The sequence below is a fragment of the Harpia harpyja genome, chromosome 2 (assembly GCF_026419915.1).
Source record: "Harpia harpyja isolate bHarHar1 chromosome 2, bHarHar1 primary haplotype, whole genome shotgun sequence".
Lineage (NCBI taxonomy): Eukaryota > Metazoa > Chordata > Aves > Accipitriformes > Accipitridae > Harpia > Harpia harpyja.
The window spans coordinates 88,864,292-88,883,253 of NC_068941.1; the positions used below are offsets into that span (position 1 = coordinate 88,864,292).

General features: G+C 48.0%; 1 protein-coding gene across 3 annotated transcripts in view; it reads left to right on the plus strand.

Moving 5' to 3' along the window:
* Nucleotides 1-16,377, plus strand: part of SFXN5 (sideroflexin 5) — a 101,753-nt gene extending 85,376 nt beyond the window's left edge. For all 3 annotated transcript variants that reach the window (XM_052780864.1, XM_052780863.1, XM_052780865.1), the window contains exon 14: nucleotides 15,870-16,377. In XM_052780864.1, the coding sequence (XP_052636824.1) occupies nucleotides 15,870-15,947 (78 nt within the window). In that variant the 3' untranslated portion in view covers nucleotides 15,948-16,377. The remainder of the gene's footprint in view (nucleotides 1-15,869) is intronic.
* The last annotated feature ends 2,585 nt before the right edge of the window (nucleotides 16,378-18,962 follow it).

The window sequence follows — 18,962 nt, forward strand, 5'->3', positions numbered from 1 at the left end:
GTGAGAAGTTCTGTGGTATTTCTTTGCTTCTGGGTCTGAGGAGCGGTTTCCTGAGAGTGTGGTAACCTGAGTGTGCTGGCTAAAGTCTACCCTTGGGATGGAGGTTGGTCTTGGAAGGAACTCCTCTTAGAAAAGAAGGGGCACAAGGTCCTTAAGGACTGGCAGGAGGCTGGAAGCACCGTGGTATGTGTCTTCCAAAGACTGCAGAAGATTCAAGCTGTGCCCCAAAGGTTTGGTTTCATACTGACACACAGGCAATGCGCCATCGTTGACTTCTGAAGCATTGAGAGTCATCTGAGGTTCCTCTCCTATGTACTGATCCAGTTCCTCTTCTGGCAAAGTAACTGTTGACATAGGCAAGAGCATCTTTATTTTCCACATGAACTTAAAATGGAGAGGTGATCTGTGTGAGCTTCTTTAGTGCCCATGAAACTTTTTACTTGAGCAGAAACTCCCAGGATTTATATGATACTGGGTGGTTGAATACTGATGTGGCTCAGGTAGGTCTGGAGAGAAAACCTATGGTATTTGGAAATGTTCTGGCCTTCAGAAGGATGATGCTTAGCAAGGCTTGCATCTGGTGATCTTTGGTAAGGATGGACTCATGCTGTCAGAGGCTGGAGGACAAATCAGTGACCCCTTCCAGAGCATAGTCCTGCGCCTGGAAGGGGAAAGTGTTGGGAGAGGAGGTGATGTTTGGGGAACAGCAGAATGATGCTGCCAGGACTACACACAAAGGCCAGACATGGTTGCACAAAACTCAAATGTAAGTTGCTAGCCCATCTTTGGTAAGAAATAATAGCCTAAGGAAATCATAAACTACGTCTATCCTTCTAAACCCAGCAGGGTCTGAGCAGAAGCTGGGTCACAGGCCCATGGTGTCCAGCCTGGTTAATTGTATGTGTCTTCTCTGGATCAGTTTTGGCTTTGCAGCTAATGCTAGAGGGGAGCCCACCCAGGGACTGCTCCCAAGGAATAAAACTTCCCTCTTTGGGGGAAGAGTTTGGCCATATGGATGCAAGCTGTGCCATACCGGTTGTCCCCGAACCTGAGACTGGATTCTGGTTCATGCAGCTGTAGCCCTGCCTGTCCCGTTGCAAGTATTCAGGAAGTTATGGTGCGGTAATTTTAGTCTGGGACCTCTCTAGGTTAATTTGATTTATGATTTATAGGGCTTATCTGAGCTGAGTTTTGACATTAGAGGACCATGGCCTTAATCTTGCATTACAGGAGAGTCATGTCTTCCTGCGCCATGACAGGACCATGCCTCAGCTGAGCAGTGGAAAGGCAAAGATCTCTTCAGCCTTTGCTTTAAGTGCCTGAGACTTGCACACAAAGCGAAGGGTATATCTGTCCTCCTGTATTTCTGGTGGAGCCTACCCTTGCTGTCAGTCTGGTGACTGAAGTGTTTGTCACCAGCTTTTTTTGTGACAAATCCTTCCCTGCTCCAAATCAAATCACAACCTTGGCCGTGAATCTTCATGAAGTCACCAGAGCAGCTCAAAGCACCATGGGACCAGTCTCCAGTACTCAATTCTGCTGTCTCAGTAGCTCATGCAGAGAGGTGGGACCTTAGTCACGCAGCACAGCAGGAGTCCTCACCTGTACGTCTCACGAAGGTGACCGTGCAGTAACTGCAGTCTGCTGAACAGGAGAAGTTGGCCTGAGGCTGCTCGCTGAGGGATGAGCAGTGAACTTGAACCTGACTCTGGACTAAACAGCCAATGTTTTTGGAAAGGTTTCAATCTCCCTTGGTTTGAGACAGGAGTGCTTTTACCATTTGCTTCTCTGACATCTCCTTTCCCTCCCTGCTCTCACCAGCCCTCTCTAGTTAAGAGCATCAAGCAGAAGAGGAGACGATGTGTTCCAGGCTTAGCCCCCCTTCTCAACCCCTAGCTCAGGTTTTCCTTCACCTGCGCCAGCTGTCGGGGCAGGGTTTGCAGACCCGGCGTGTGTTTCCCAAGGAGCCAGACTTCACACACCGCTTCCCCTTGGCCCTACCCTTTGGCTTTCCCTTTACACCTCCACTGCTCTCCCCCCTCACCCCCCTCAGCAGCCTGGCATCTGCAGAACACCTTTCCTGTCAAAGCAACCAGAAATAAAAAAAAAAAAAATCACAGTAGCTTGTTTCCTGTGCTGTAGATTCCCTCAATTCACTTAACAACTTTTAGTTTCCTTCTAATTGCGTCGCGCAGGAAAGCTGCTGCCCAGGAGCCCACTGGCACGGAGGAGTCTGTGCATTACTGAAAGTATTTAGGTGGCCTGAGATGGTTTGGCTGGGTTCGTGGTTGTGCTTAGCCTTGCAGAGAGATGCGCCAGGAGCTGGAAGGGTCTCTCCAGAGGGTGGTGATGAGCTGTTATCATTAACTGTCTCAGTAATTGTCGGTGTTATTCCTGTGCTCTGTAGATGCCCATGGACTGTTCCCAACCCATTGTAGGCCTCCTACACAGGTTCTTCTGTCAGGAGCAATCTATCTAGTGGAAGGTGTCCCTGCCCATGGCAGGGGGGTTGGAACTAGATGAACTTTAAGGTCCCTTCCAACCCAAACCGTTCTGTGATTCTATTCTATGGTTCTATGACTTGCACTTGGCTGCAGAGATCTGCCCTAGTTCCTGCTCCCACCTTGAGTCTCTCTCTCTGCCATCGTCTCCAGTGTGACACAGACAGAAAGAAGCCTGGAGCTTTCACCGTATTTGCTTTAGAGCTTGCAAGGTCAGACCCACTCTCCATACTATAAACTTCCAAGCCAAAGTGACAGCAGAGCTTTTTGGGGAGCTCAGGTGTATTCAGGGCAAGGACGTAGGCAGGCTCACATGCTCTAAAACCCCTTCTCGAGCACATCTCCCAGGTGAAGGTTTTCCTAAACACATGGGGACACTTCAAGCTTGGTAGTCCTCTCCACTTCCAGTGGTGCTTTAGCCTGAGTTGCTGAACTAACAGCCGCAAGCTCCCTCCTGCTTCAGGGAGGGCTTCAGTACAGGTTGATGTTTCTGCAGAGAGCTTCTAAAGATCAAATAGACCCAAAGTTCCAAATTGTACCTGACTGTGACATCCTTGTTTTCCCCCCTCCGGTCACGGAAAACCCCAAATTCTCACTATTGTATCATAACTCCCCACTGCTACTCCGCAGTGCTCCCACACTGCTACTGTGTGATGCTCTTTTAAGTTCTTTTTCTGGGACTGTAGCAGGAGGATAGGGAAGATGTTGTGGCACAGTAATTTCCTTCTGCCCTCATCTGGCTGGATGCAGCAGCAGTTCCAGATGCAAATCCATGGGTGATAATCTGACAGACGCAGCATCTGCCTCATTGCAGGGCCACCTCCCATTTCCCAAACTCACAGCATAATTTGTTGCAGTGCCCTTTTGATTCATGTCCTGGCGTGACTGAAACTCCTCTTGCTGTGGGGACGCTTACTTGAGACATGACCAGGAAAGAAGGAACCAGTTTCACAAAGCGAAGAATGTTTATGGATCAGGACATCTCCCCTTTCCATGTTTTTTTTTCCCCATGTCTTTCTCAAAATCAAAGCATTTCCCATGCCTACTCGCTCCCTAATGGATTGGGAGGTCTCAGTCACTTCTTCTGGGAGCAAATGTCCTTCTTTCCAAGAGGAAGAGGAAGGATCTGGTATTCAGGGGCATCAGCTCCACCATTACTCTTTACAAGCCCATAGGAAACGTTTGGGTGGTTAGATTTACAACTGCTCAGCCTGTTTGCACCTCGCGGTGTAATTATTAGGCTCAATGACATCTCTTGTCTGGGGAGGGTCACGAGTGAGCAGTGCTCTGATTGATTTGGAGCCTGTGTCTTTGTTCTCACGTTCCCTGTCCGAGAGGCTTTGATTTGTTACCAAGCTGGTTTTTGAAGTCTGCTCGTTGAGAGTGGTCCTTTGTTTCACAACCAGCATTCATGGGATTCAAAGGTGCTGAAAATTTTACAGGATCTGGCCCTAATATCATAATGTGGACCAGCAGAGCTTTTTCTTGCTGGGAAGCGACAGCTTGAAATGAACTGTTATTTGTGGTCATTCGAGGTGGGTGTGGGAGAAGGGACCCCTTTGTACTGCCCAGGGGCTTCAGCAGCGGTGTCAGACAGGATCTGGTTTCATGTTTATATCTCTGTCCCTGGGATACAGGTTCAAGTATGTAAACTATCTATCCTGCAAGCACAGGCTGCTGCAGGTGTGTGGGTGCTAGTGGGCATAAAAAAACATTCCTGACACCATCTCTTTTGAGGAGTCTTCACCTCCTGATGACTATAAGCCATTAGGAGTCAAAAGAAAGAGCTGACATCCGACAACTCCGGATAAACAGCTAAACATTAACCCTTAAAGTGGCTCGAAAAACATACTTAAAAGGCACTTTGTGGAAAGAAGCCATTTTTTTTCCAGGCCTGTTAATTGCTGTCTTTCTTCAGGACACCTTTCAGCAGCACCTACAGTAAACAGACCGGCTCCTCCCGAAGCACTTCCCCCACGGATTCCTGCTCTGCTCGCTGGGGAGCCTGCAGAGATGGCCATCCCCGTCTTCCTCCTGCCCTGTGCAGTCCTCCTGCAGGTCCTTGGTTTTGTTGGTTTCTCCTTGGCCTGAAAGCCAAGACCTTTCCTCTCTTGCTGCCAGCCTACCCTGAAAACTCAGTCCCCTTTCTTGGTTGCCATCAGCCTCTTTATTTGGTGCAACTGGGTTTGTCCCTGGCTCTTCCCCGGCTGTTGCCTGGCTTACCCCTCTCTTTTTGCATAGTGTTGGAGATGTCCTTTTCTGCATACTCAGAGACAGTTGGTTTAGCTCATATGAAGCAACCGTAGCTCAGACTACTCCAAGTGAGACGTTAAGGATATGAGCTAAGGAAGGCGGCCAGTTGTCCAGACTTGCCTGCTGTAAGCATGCTTGCTTACTGCAGAGAATGCCTTATTAATCACGTTTCCCAAGCACAGGTATATATAATTATCTGTAATTGCTTTTTAAATCATTTGGACCTAGCAGCCTGTTTCTAGTAAGGCTGTCGGTCCTTCAAGAAGAGGAAATGTGATGGAGGCTGGGATCCTGAGGAACTTGCTTAGCTTCTTTAAAGCAACAAGGACATCCCTAAATCCTGCAATACTCATCATGCTCTTCCTTCTTAACAGCAGGAGAATTGCAGGGTTTGATGTTCTCACTAAATAGCAACAAATGCTCTCATCCTCAACAGAACTGCTGGAGGGATTCTTACCAGAATGGACCTAATAGCTTGTTTTCATCAAAAGGGAAACCTGCTACATTCATAATGTCCATATTCAAAAGTAGGATTTTTTTCTTCCAAAAGAGGAGAGATGCTTCTAACTCTTTTTGTGAATGCCTTTCATTCCAGCAAGGAGCAGTGACCCTAAACTCTGCAATTTTGGGGTTTCTTAAGATCATATTTTAGGTGGGTTGATGAATTTTCCACCCAACATTCAGTTGGCTTGAATGTTCCCCCACAAAGCCTACATCATGTAATGTGAGTTTTCTTCCTTGAGGCCAGGCAGAAGTTTCTTTTGCCCTACACGCTATAGACCGAATGCCATGCACAGTTTTGGGAGAAAGTCCTTTCCTGAAGAAGGGTCCTTACCCCATGAAGCTGGGTGACCTGAGGTCAGAACACCTGTGTTTCTGCTGTGGTACCAGCCTAAGACATCCACCTCTCCAGAGCTCCTGTAGAAATTAATTCAGTGTGGCAAACTGAGAGTTTACCTCATTGTCGTGGTTTAACCCCAGCCAGCAACTAAACACCACGCAGCCGCTCACTCACTCCCCCCCACCCAGTGGGATGGGGGAGAAAATCGGGAAAAGAAGCAAAACCCGTGGGTTGAGATAAGAACGGTTTAATAGAACAGAAAAGAAGAAACTAATAATGATAATGATAACACTAATAAAATGACAACAGCAATAATGAAAGGATTGGAATGTACAAATGATACGCAGTGCAATTGCTCACCACCCGCCGACCGACACCCAGCCAGTCCCCCGAGCGGTGAATCCCTGCCCCCCACTTCCCCGTTTCTGTACTGGATGGGACGTCCCATGGTATGGAATACACCGTTGGCCAGTTTGGGTCAGGTGCCCTGGCTGTGTCCTGTGCCAACTTCTTGTACCCCTCCAGCTTTCTCACTGGCTGGGCATGAGAAGCTGAAAAATCCTTGACATTAGTCTAAACACTACTGAGCAACAACTGAAAACATCAGTGTTATCAACATTCTTCGCTCTGAACTCAAAACATAGCACTGTACCAGCTACTAGGAAGACAGTTAACTCTATCCCAGCTGAAACCAGGACACTCATGAACACTTACCTCCTACGCATGAACAGATCTTCTTCTCCAGAGTAAAGAAGGAAAGGCATCTTAGCTCCTGCAAAGGCCTTTTGTGTGGTTCTTTGCTTCATGGCAGACACCTTATGCGATGGTCTTGGCTTCTCTCCGTCACAGCTTCAATTCTTTGTTCAGTCTTGTGCTTGAGCTTCTACATTTCTCTGTATGGGTGGTAAGTTTGTGTTACTTGTGTCTTACCCCTTGATCCCTTGCAAAGCATTGCAAAACAAGGTGCCATGCTCACCAGGGACGCAGGCTGGCACCTCCTGGATAGCAGTGACTATGTGAAAGGAAGGAAAGCCCTTCACCTTCCTGGATTGCTAGAGAGAAATGGAAATGTCTCTTTTCTCTGGAAGACAGACAGAAAGAACTTTTTTTTTACCTTGCTATTTGAAACCGTATGGTTTGAAACCTTATGGTTTCAAAGCTTTTATTTGTTTTGTTTTGTTTTTTAAATACCTGATGTTTCTGGTGCTGTGGGCAATGCTCTTCTTTCCCAGAAGACTCAAATCCACAATTTTGCAATGACTTGGAAACGTTGCGATGTGGGGGGGGTTGACCTTTCAATCTGTTTATAAAGCTGGAAGGCTTGAGAGGGTCTGAGCCGTGCGAGCCCAGTGCTAACAAAACTCAGCTCCTAGGAGTGGCTTTCATTCATCTCACCATGTCTGTGCATCATTGATGTCATCTTGAGACACCAGAAGGGTTCCCATGGGGAACTGGAAGGTTAGAGCTGGTATCTTACTGGTGGACTGGTTTGGGGCAGCGAACAAACACGGGAGCTGGAGCACAGGAGTGAAATGCGGCTGTTGAACTGCTCTGCTACAGGACAGGTAGGGACACGCCGAGTAGTTGAAGCTACCTTGCAGCCTTAGGTGCCTGCTGTCATATATTATTATCCCATCTGCTGACACTGTTATCATCGGTCATTTCTAGAGCACCGGAAACAAATGTGCCACTGGGTGAGGGGAGCTCATTGCCACGTGGGCAATTGTGCTCTGCTCCTGTTTGGTTGGGCAATAACCTAAAATGCAATGTTTTTCTTCCTCCTATCTGATTAAAGTGTTGGGGTTTTTTGATATCCATATTATTTTTCTTTAGAGAAGCTGTGGTACGCTAATTTGCAACTCCTGAAGCTGAAGTTAAAAACTCCCACCCTTGATCATAGAATCATTTAGGTTGGAAAAGACCTTTAAGATCATCAAATCCAACCGTTAACCTAACACTGCCAAGCCCACCAAGGAAGTGGTGGAAGTTGCTGTCCCATAACTGACTCATAAATTCTGCAAACTCTTCTGCTCTGCTTCAGGGCAGAGTCAATTGTTCCCATTTAAGGTAAGGGCAGTAACATCTTAAGACTTGTAGCTGTCTCAAAACTGATTGCACACCTCTAGCCAAACATCTGTCGAGGATGAGGAATATTCCTGCTCATCTCGATACAGAAACCTGATGGCACCCAAGGTGCTGCTGACACTTTGCATTTCGTGCTTTGCTAAAAGCAGTGACGTTTTCAGGGGACGGTGCAGAGGTGTCAGCAGATGTGATAGAGTGTGAATAGCTTGTGGCGCTAACACCATCACTGACATACTTTATATCTAACACATGTCGTAGAGGGGTATGCGTGGTGCCACATTCAGACCCTTTCCAGCCAGGTCTGAGAAGAACCTCTCTTTTCTGCTCAGTCCTACAGGCAGCTGGAGGTGGATGCTGGTGGTCAAAGCATCCATGGCAAAAACCAGAAAATTCTTCTGAAATGGATAACCCTCAAGAGCCAGACCAGCCATATATTCCAACTTTCCTCCTTTTTATTCTTTCAAGGAGGGGAGAGAAAATGGAGATAAAATTAATTTCAAGCAATGGTCCTTTGTAATGCTAGTTCTAGGTATGTCCAACTGGAGGTTAGACAGCAGCACTGAGATACATCTTTGGTGTAAATGTGCTGGCCAGATGTCCTGTCAGAGGCAATGCATTTCTCTCTTGCACTTCAGTGTAAGCCTGGTTCACTGTCTGCAGAGAAGTGATATATCCCTAAAAACTTACTGTTTGGAAACACGACTCTGAATTCAGAGCTGTTTATGTGAAATCCTCCACGAAACTACTACATTGCAGGGATTTAACAGGTTAGCCACCTGCTAGACACACAGCAGTAGTTCCAGATTTGCAGTCAAACAAGAAACTTTGCAAATTACCCAGGCTGCCTGGTAGTTCCTTACTTTACATATATGCTGAATTACATGTGAATCCACTTACATGGCAGTGAAAGGGTAGTATAAACCAAATGCACTCCTGAGCTTGTTCTTATTCCTGGGCTGTCCTTATCTGCTACTAGCTTTGCTTTACTTCCAAGCATCTAAGAGAGGAAACTCTTGCTCCATGAGTGTGTCTGCCCTCCCAGCGTGATGCTTCAGGGGTTTAGTTGTATCCACGGTTGTAGGCTCTGATCACTTGGGTGAGGCTGTGCCATGACTTCATTAGAAATATAAGCCAGGCACTAATGGTAGTGGTTGTCTTGATGCAGGTGTACGTGACAAAATTTTAATCTTTTTCCTAAATAGATGGGTCCAGAGCACCAGAGGGGTTTAATCTATTTGCTTGTGCAGCAGCTCCCAGCTGTCTTCTCCTTCCAAAGCCGCTACCTTCCCAGAACATCTTCTGGTGAGCTCTTCTCTGCCCTGGACCACACCGTTGCACACCCCAGGTTGTGTGGACATGCTATGCGGGTGCACAACCTTCGCAGCGCTCTGCTTGCAGCGTGCACGGGCTCTGCCCGACCGGCGAGGCTGCTTCCTCGGCACAGCCCAGGCTGGAAAAGCACGTCAGCCCTGCTCCTTGCAGCGTGGTGACCGGGGAGCGTCGCGAAGGCTCTTAGGGAATGTCAGTCCCCGGGTGCAGTTGCATACCTTGGCGTGTCAAACAAAAGGAGATGATCAAAGCAGGGATGGTGAGAAAGGCGGTTCTAAATCCTCACCGGGGAAGCGCTCGGTGCCGCCGCACCAGCAGGTGCGCAGCTCTTTGATCCCTGTATTTCGGGGGGTCCAGCCCTCCCTCCCCGCACCGACCCCAAAGTGGGCACTTTTGGGGGAAGTTGGATGGTGTCAAACCCATGAGTGGGCTCCCACTGAGCCACAGGGCTCTTGCATCCCAGGTGGGGCCGGATTCGGACATGTTGCGACCAGGGATGGGTGGAGGGACACCCGGCTGCTGGGCTGCGAGTGGCGGCTTTCCAGGCTCTGGTCACATTTTGTTAACACCTTAGCCAGCATTAGGGATAGAAATGGTGTCAAATAACTTGTTTCCATGTTTTTAAGAAAAACATTTTGACTAGATATGATGTTTTTTCTTATGAAAATGGAATGTTTCTTTAAAAGAGGGGGGTCTAAAAGACTTGAGAAACAAAAAATGAGGAGAACTGTACTAGTCAACTCTTAAGTTCAATTTTTATTATTAATTTGAAGGAAAACCTAACAAAGTTCAGGTTTATCTCAAAATCATTTCCCCCCAGCTTTGTGATTTGGCCAGCAAGCTGAGTATCAATTATTTATGAAGTTATTTGTTATCATGTACATTAATCATGAGACCATCTCTCAACCAGTGTGTCCAGTTTTGGGGTACACAGGGGTTTTTTAACTATGTAGAAAAACTGAGAAGTGGTCAGAAAAGAGCTTTAACACCAGTATTTCAAACAATAATCTGCCTTGCAGAGAAGCAGCCTGAGTTTTGTCTATAAATTTTAAGAAAGGTGATTTAATAGTCTTTGAATACTTTCATGGGTAGAAGACTTCTGGCAGGAGAGAGCTCCTTAGTGCAGCAAATAGATAAATGCAAAGCTGAAAGTCTGAATTTAGAAAAATGCAAACCATGGGATGGCTGGTGCTCTTTGAAGCGGGATACTGAGAGATCTTGTAGCTCTGCTGTTGCTTGGACTCCTTGACCAGAGGCTGGGTATCTTTTGAAAAACATATTCTGTGATTTAATCAAAAAGTTTTTGGGCGAGACGTGCATTTCCTGAATTCTCTCACCTGTCAGGTCACCTTCAGTTGGCCGTAGGTCCGTAGCATTTCCAAGAAACACTCCTTAACAAACACTGATTTCCTCATCTCATTCCTTAGTGAGTGGATCTGTGGAGAGCACTTTAATTTTTGATGTCTGGGAAAAGCTTTGGAAAGAGTTTATCGGAACAGAGGAGGAAAAAATCTTGCTGTCTTTAAATCATTCAGTATACATTTTCCAATTTTGGAAAGCCTTATAAAATTAAGCACAGGTTCAGATTTGTGATTTTGGCCCCATCAGCGTTCTTTCAGCTACTGTCAATTAAACAAAGAAAAGATGATCTGAAATATCTGAAAGAAGAACATTTAGGCAGTCTTACCGTGGGAACAAGACCATCAAAACCCCCATCAAATTGGTTTTTGACCCCAAGTAAGTGTGTTAAACCAAATTTAATAAGGTTCTGCTTCTCAGCAGAATTGCATTAGGTGACCATGGGCTGAAGGTAAAAGAAAGCCTCAGTAGACCCGTACAGAGAAGCTTTCACACCACGGTTGCACCAAGCTACAAGCAGAGGTGCCTGGTGACCGTGGCGTGGCTGATGAGCAGTAGCTCATCTATCCCAGGAAAAACATGTTCTTTTTTCACCGAGGACACCGAGGACAGAGCAGAGTCTCTTAGAGGTGCTGGATGTGCCTCACCTCTCCATCTAGCTGTGCACAGAGCCCACCACCGTGGTAGCAGCAGCTGCCGGTCCTTCACGGTGCCTCATGGTGCCATTTATTAACCGTAGTCCTTGTTACACCTCACCGAGCTTCACTAGCGCTCGGTTAGCTTGGCACTGCCCTCGGCCCTTGCCCTGATGTCTAATGGCCCAGGAGGAGATGGCAGAGGGCTGCTGGAAGGGCCAGGAGAGCCCTCCCAGGCTCCGAACCGGGGCTACCACCGAGTGTCCTGGCTGGCACTGCCAAGGCAGCAGCAGAAGATGCGGTGACCAGCCTGATCCTCCCTTCCCCCACCTCCCGGTGCAGCATCCGTCAGTCCGCATGACCCTCCCCCTACCAAAATTGGCTGCTTTCTTCCTTCTTCCCCCCCCCCTCCCTTTTTTTGGCTGAGTGATGAGCTGTATGCCAAATCCATCTGCTCCTGTCTCCCCTAGCTGCCTTCCATATCATTACAGGATCCCTGGCAGCGAGCCTAGACCTATCTCTCTCCCTGCACTCTTAGGAGCACATTCCTTTCTACACCTTTTCCCGAGCTGGGATAGAAATGAGTATCAACCCCAAACAAAAAGCATCTGCTTTCTGCCTGCTTCTGCTTCACCGGACGCGCATGTACGCTACACTCGTGTCAGCAGCGAATGCAAAACACACACAACCCCCCACCTCGCCGCCCCGCATCCAACATGGGCTGACGAAACTTTGGGCGCCGGGAGCCTGCCTCACACCCTCTCCCTCTCCGTCTCCGCAGCACCAGCTGTGACCACCGCACCATTTGTTCCTCCAGCCCACGCCAGCACTCGGAGCCAGTTCTTTATCACCCCAATTAGCCTTGTCTGTGCTGATGAGAGGAGAGAGGCTTCCACTGCAAGGCAGAGACGGGGGGAAGAGAGCTGGCGCGCGGTGGGCACCGTGAAAGGCGATTCCCTTTACAGCGGCTTTGTTCCCTGGGAGGGATAGATTTCACCGGGTCAGGAGCGCCGCTAAAAAGCCAGCGCTGTCATCCCGCCTGCATTACCTGGGTGATGCCGGTTTATAAACAGTTGCTTGAATAAGGTCAGGGGACACCGTTTCTTGGGTTTTTTCCCTTTTTTCTTCATGCACTCGGCTATGCGCTAGAGGAAAGAGGAGCGTCCTCAGGCTGCGCCGGCTCCCAGGTGTTGCGACGGGCTGATGCACCTTGGCTGTATCCCCAGCGAGGATCTCCCTGCATCTACAGCAAAGCTTCCAGTAGCCTCATAGCGGGGTGAAGAAATTCCCCCTTCTCCCACTGCCTCGTTATAGTGTCTCCCGTGCTCGTACGTCAGGATACCGAGTGGTCGATGCTGCACTGATACTCGTGCAGCCATCAGCCTGAAAGCCTGTCTTTTTTCCCCCAAACCTCGTAGGACTCTCTAGGAGTGGTGCTTGTACACCATGCTTCCCTGAGTGCTGGTTGTGACCTTGCATCCCTCCTGGACTTGTCTTCTCCTGGATTCATTGTTGAAGGCCCTTTTCTGGTAGGCACTTCAGTGCTATCATCCCAGAGCCGGGAAGGGGATCCATCCTTTGCCCCAGCACAAGTAGATCTACCCCATTGGGAGGAAGAGGATGGACACAATTCAAACCGAGTCCCATGGTGGGCAGTCAGTTTGGAAGGACAAAGTCACCCGATATGGGGTGGGGCAGGTCCCATCAGTATAATCCCAACAGGGTTGAACCTGTTCCTCAGAACACCCTCCATGGCAGGCGTTTCTTGTTAGAGGGGTTCCCAGCATGGCCATGACCAAGAAGGACCCTGCTGGGGGTCTTCTTTGAAGCTGAGATACAAGAAACTTGACAAGAAACTCTGTGGTCTCCAGATCCATTTCACAATGCCATGTCCAGTGGAAGGTTGGCCGAGCAGGTCCAGGATGCTGGACAGCTAGAACAGCAGTCTACACCAAAATAGGTGAAATTACACTTTCCAACAAAAACCCCTGAGGGATTCAAAGACTGAACTGGTACACAATAAGGTTGTGTCTTAATGTTGTCTTAATATCTCTAGTCTACCACCTGAATGCTTCTCCCTGTTCTTCTGCATTTGATTTCCCAGTGAGAGGAGTAAGTTACTCCTGATGCATTTCTGAACGGCTTTACCAGTGCTGCTGTGGAGTACATCCCTCCTGTACCTGCCTCCTTAGTGCAGACGCACCCCTCGGAGCTCCTGTAGCTGCGGCTCTAGAGCAGTTTTTGATATCTGCTTTATTAAAGTCAGCCAGAAAGAGACCTGCAGAGATTGCTCCAGTTCAACCAGCAAATTTATTTCGCATCTTCCCAGGCTTCAGAGAGGGGCTTAAGTGAGTTCAGTAATATGCAGCTCCAAACCAATGCCTGTATCTTCTTTCAAGATCTTCAAAAGAGTCCCTGACCATGTGTCCATCTTGCATTAGGCATTCATTCCCATGTCCTTCTGCTCAGACACCATAATCTGTCTCCGAACTATCACACCTCAATCCTGTCCCTCCTAAATCTAACAGCCTAAATCCCATCCCATCTACCAGCCTTGTGTACAGCCTTGCCATGAATGAAGAGCTCAGCCATGCAGGGAAAGGAGGCCGCTTCCCTCCTGGACCCACGGGGAGGAAGCTGAAAGGACCTACAAGCAGTTGTCTCATCTGTCTCCTTCCACCAAGACAAGCTGAATTCTGCTTAAAGTATTCTTGATGGGTTTCATCTAATTTGTGCTGAAAACTTCCCACCACAGAGACACCACACCTTCCCCAAGCATTTGGTTGCAATACTTTACTCCTTCCCACTAGGATACTCTTCCTGCTGTTCAGCTTGGATCTTACTCGATGCTTTTTGAATTGTGTCCCAAGAGAGTGTGAACAAAACATTACTCCTTTCCTCTGTGCTGTACCCTCTTGCACACGCAAATACCGCCGTGCCTCCCTTGAACTTCTCTCTTCTACACTCAGCACTTCCAAGTCCTCAACGTTTCCCCATAGGTCTTGCTTTCAGACCACTAATCTGGGGTCCACCAAGGCAGATGTGACTTTCCTTGGAGCTCCCACCTCTCCAGCCCCCACTGGAGAGGAAGGGACTGTGGTGGTGGCTCTCCGTTAGCTTTCTGAGGCGATGTCCCAGTAGTAGGTTGGGTTTTGCTCTGTCCGAGCTGCCCCACATCCCCAAGCCCTACCGACACAAGCATGGACGGTCAGGGTTGGACCACCCAATTCCAGGTCATTTTAAAGCACTTCCCACCTTGATATTTTCATACCCGTGGGTGAAACCACCCAGTCGCGATGCCTCGAAGCTTTTCTTTCTGTCTCTGGAAGAAAAATAAGAAAACAATAGGAAGAAAAGCTGCGTCAGAGCCAGGCAGATCGGAGTTAATCCTCCCTCAAAATGGATCCCGTCAGTGCCGGTGTACGTGAGAATTGCCTCTCCTGCACCTTTGCTGGGTACTCTCCCCGGCACAATGCTTCACTTTGTGTTTCAGCACAGAGAGAAATGGTGAAGTTGCTAATAATGGCACTAAAAGAAAATATGCTACATCTGTTATGGATAGCAGTACAAAATTAGCTGATCACACCTCTGACACCCAAGATGTCTTCACTTAAAATACTCGTTGGCTTACTTTACATAATTTGCTGATTATATTTGAAAGAAATACAATTTTGCAATTACTGTTCTTTCTGGTGTGCTATCTATGCATCATTTTCTTTTTATGTTTATATATTTCTCCTTCATTAGTGCAGTCTGAAGGGTGATTAGATCCCTTCAAACATTTTACAGAGGTTAAACGTTGATTAAGATTTAATTATTACTGTAAATAGCTTGGAATGACATATGGTGCAAAAACCTGACATATGTGCATTTGAATAAATGAAGTGCTATTTCCCATGATGCTTCAGTAGCTGTTTAACAGCTTTGCTGAAGGGTTATGTTGCACCTCATGTTAAGATTGCTTTGATGTTATATTTTGTTGGGTTTTTGCAGCTGAAAGCTAAGAACAGTTTTTCCAGTTTTTAAAAACATTGAATATTTTAAATACCTAAATTGTTTTGCACAAATTTTTGCTAATTTGTCTAACTAGGTTAAACATTTTCAAAAGCATTTCGATTTTAACGTGGGTTCCTAGCATTGTGTCAGCAACAGCATCAATTCAATGTATAGGATTTCTAAAAGTCTGGTCTTGCAAGGTGCCCTGTCCCGGTTGGGAGCCAGGATCTTTGTTTGCTGTGGGAACCGGGAGCACCACGGATCCCTCCCAGGGATGCAAAGGTTTGGAGTGATTTCAGAGCAAGGGAAAGCTTCTTGCGAAGCCAGCAGAAGGAATAAATTAGGAAAGGGCTGGAGATTTTATGGAGACAGAGAAAGGGGTAGGTAGATTTTAGCTGTGATCCATCCCTGTTGGAGGATATCAAGCCCTGGTCCACGAGCCGAATGAGAGTGTGCTGTCCCCTCGTGTCACCAGGCAGCCCTTGGCTTTGACGGGTCCCTACGGGTGCAAACGCCGGCTTCGGGGACTGGATTCCTTCTAGGACCATGCGAGGGGACCTTGGCTGCGGGAAAAGGAAGGAATGTCTTCTGGAAAATGATGGGTGGGATCCGTTTGATTCTCAGAGACACTCTGTAATTCACTGAATATTGCAAGGCAGCGCGCGTGCATCATTTCATGTAATATAAGTCAATCCAAACAACGTTGTTTTGAGACTTGAGCAGAGTAAAGCACATTAAAATGACATGGAAAAGGCATTGTATTATTTACATATTATACTTCTCCACATTAATTTATTGATCCATCAAGCTCCTGCTGCAGCACAACAATGCAATACTAATTCTGATCCTGCCTCCTCTTTGATTTCACAGATTGAGACATCTCGGCTGGAGCCAGAAATCGCATTGGCCACTACCAGTAAGACTGTAGTCTACAATAAAGGACTGTAAGTGGAAGCGGACCATCTCAGCCCAGAAGATTTGGGGAGGGAAAGGGGGAAACTTGAGATCCCGACTGGGAAAAAGAAAATAACAACAAGAGAAAACAAATAATAGAGCTCAGCGATAGTAACATATTACTGCTCCCAGCGAACTGGGAGTAAATTAACACTTGCAGAGAACTGACACCTCTCACCAGTCAAAAAGATTAATATTAAAAGTTTTAAATTAGCAACAGGAGCAGCAACAAAAAAATCACATTCAAACACTTTAGAGAACTAGCTAAAGAAGAATCTCAGAACTTAATAGCACTGCATGGAGGGATGTTTAACGGCGTGTTTACGTGGTTATACCTAACTACATGAAAGTAGGCTTCACTGAGCAAATTTTGTTTTCGATGCAAATTAAATTTCCACACTGATGCTGCACAAAAATAATTCCATAGAGATCAACGGGTGCATGAATGTGAAGCGCTTGATAGGGTGTTTGATAAGTGTCCTGTATTGGTTTCGTGCCGATCCTGCCCCACGGATCATGCTCAAAAGCAGCCTTCCATGGTTCGACGTGCAACGCTCCGTTAGCACAGCGAAGGTCATAGCCTGTGCGCTGTCCATCCCTCCCTCCTTCTTCTGCAGACGGTCCTGGTGGCGTCCTGCCATTCATTGCACTTGCAAGACTTTGTGTCACAGGAGCCTACTGGCGGACACATCTGCAAGGGCTTTTGCCCAGGGTTCAAGATACTGGAAAGCCAACATGCCCACACGTTGAGTAGGAAGGGCTCTTACAGCAAAAATGCGATCGATCTGCTCTTTTCCTTTGCACGGACATGAAGGATGGGATTTGTCCCACCTAACATAGACCCTCTAAAAGTAAGCTTGTTAAGCTAGCTAATTGGCTAAGCCACGCTTTGCTAAGCTAGTTGTCTAAGGACAGACTATGCTTTAACTTTTGGTCAGCCCTTAAGTGGTCAGGCAGTTGGACTAGATGATCGTTGTAGATCCCTTCCAGCTGAACTCCTCTTCTCTTCCTTCTCCTCTTCTCTTCCTTCTCTTCTTCTCTCTCTTCTCTTCTTTTCTCTTCTCTTCTCTTCTCTTCTCTTCTCTTCTCTTCTCTTCTCTTCTCTTCTCTTCTCTTCTCTTTTCTTCCCTCCTCTCCTCTCCTCTTCTCTTCCTCTTCCTCTTCCTATTCTTCTTCTTCCTCTTCTTCTCTATTTTTGCCAATGCTTTCAGCCAGCAAAGCCAACGCTGCCCAAAGCCTTGTGCTAGCGTAGAGGAGGACCCAAAGCAGAAACCAGTGGGCAGGACGGCTTCACCTGGCAGCCGTGCCAAGCTGATGGCTTCATGAGACTGCAACCTCAGAGGGGGGAACTGCCCTCTGGAGATGGCTGTCTTGTCTGTCTGTCTCTTCAAGTGTTCCAGTTTGGGGCGCTTAAATTGAAGTGGGGCCAGTCCCCTCAGCACTGCACCGAATCCTGCCCTGACATGGGTTTGGGGCCATAATTTGGCTTTCTGGTATCTTGTACCCAAGAGTAAACCCCGAGTGACTCCCTGAGGACCAGAGGACTTAATGCACATTTTGAACATGGTCACCAGCAGAAGATTGTGCCAACAGTGAGATCTGCCTCTGGGATCATTGTAGGGATGGAGCTGTGGTGGTGATGGGCATGGCCGAACGCACATGCTGTCATCCTTCAAATGCCAATTTGTTGGGGGTTTTTGGGGAGGGTGGGGGGAGCAGGGGAAACCAAATCGCCACTGACGCAGAATGTATTCGAAGGATTTTTTGCAATGCCTGAAATCGGGAGGCCTGAGCCCCGCCGTGTGCTCCTCCAGCGTTGGCTGCTCTTGCTCCCCGCTGGAGTCAGACCTGGAACGGTCTGGACTCCAGTAGGAACTGGAGTCATGCAACGGTTGGGCCAGCTCAGGAAGACTGATTCTGTCCCTGTGCTGGTGTAAATCAGAAATAATTGCACAAAACAAATCAATTTTGTGGATTTACATGCCAGTGTGCAGGGGAGGAGAGGCTGGCTCCGGGCTCTCCATAGCTGCTGTTGATGGGCCAGCTCCTGGTCCCTGCCACTGGTGGAAATGCAGAGTGTGTCCAGTTATACTCATGGAGCTATTCTGGATTTACACCAGGGTAAGGGACAGCTGGATTTGACCCAGTAGAGTTCTTCTAATGCACTAGATGAGATGAATGTATGCTCCGAAGGAAGCAAGGCCACCCCATCCGCTCCGGGTGGGATTTGGAGAGGCTGCAGAGAGGTGGCATCTGTCCTATGGACGTTTTCATGGGCATCTGTCCTATGGGCAGCACAGCACAGAATCAGGCCCCGTATTTTGCCCTGGGAACAATTAACTCCCCGCAGTGGTGAAAGAGGGGAGCAGAGATACTTGCAATCAACTTGCCGATGAGAACCGCAGCGGCAAGGCTTCGGAGAGCCTTGGGATGAGCTGTGTGCCTGAAAAAGGGCCCTTTCCAGTGCTGCAGGGTGTGGGAGGAGGTGAGGACTGCTGTCGGATGCTGGGGGTACAGGTACCCCCTTGCACACACATCCACATATGCGTGCAGCAGGGAAAAAGCTACTCTGAGCCTAAAACTTCACTTGACGGCTCCGCTGAGCCCGCAGAAGTTAGGAGCCAAGCCGCATCGTTTTGCACAGAGGCACAACTTGCCTTCTTCCTCCTCCTGAATGGAAATGCGAGGCTGAGACAGAAACAGCCTCTTGTGTTGACAGGGAGAAGCCTCCTGGCTCCGGTGTCTGTCTGGATGGATCATTTCCCCTTCCCGATGGGTTTTGTCGCTGCCTGAACCATTCTGCTGCAAAGCTTGTTCATCCCAAGGGTTTTTTTTTGGGGGGGGGGGGGGGGGGGCAGGGAGGGGGAGAAGCAATGGAGAACTGCACTTTACTGTGAGGTTTCGGAGAGGTGGAGCAAGGAGGGACACGGTGATTTGGTTTTGCATCGTGATCACCTATCAAAGATTTCGGTGGCTGTGAGCTCCGGCTACCTGCCGGGCCCGCAGATG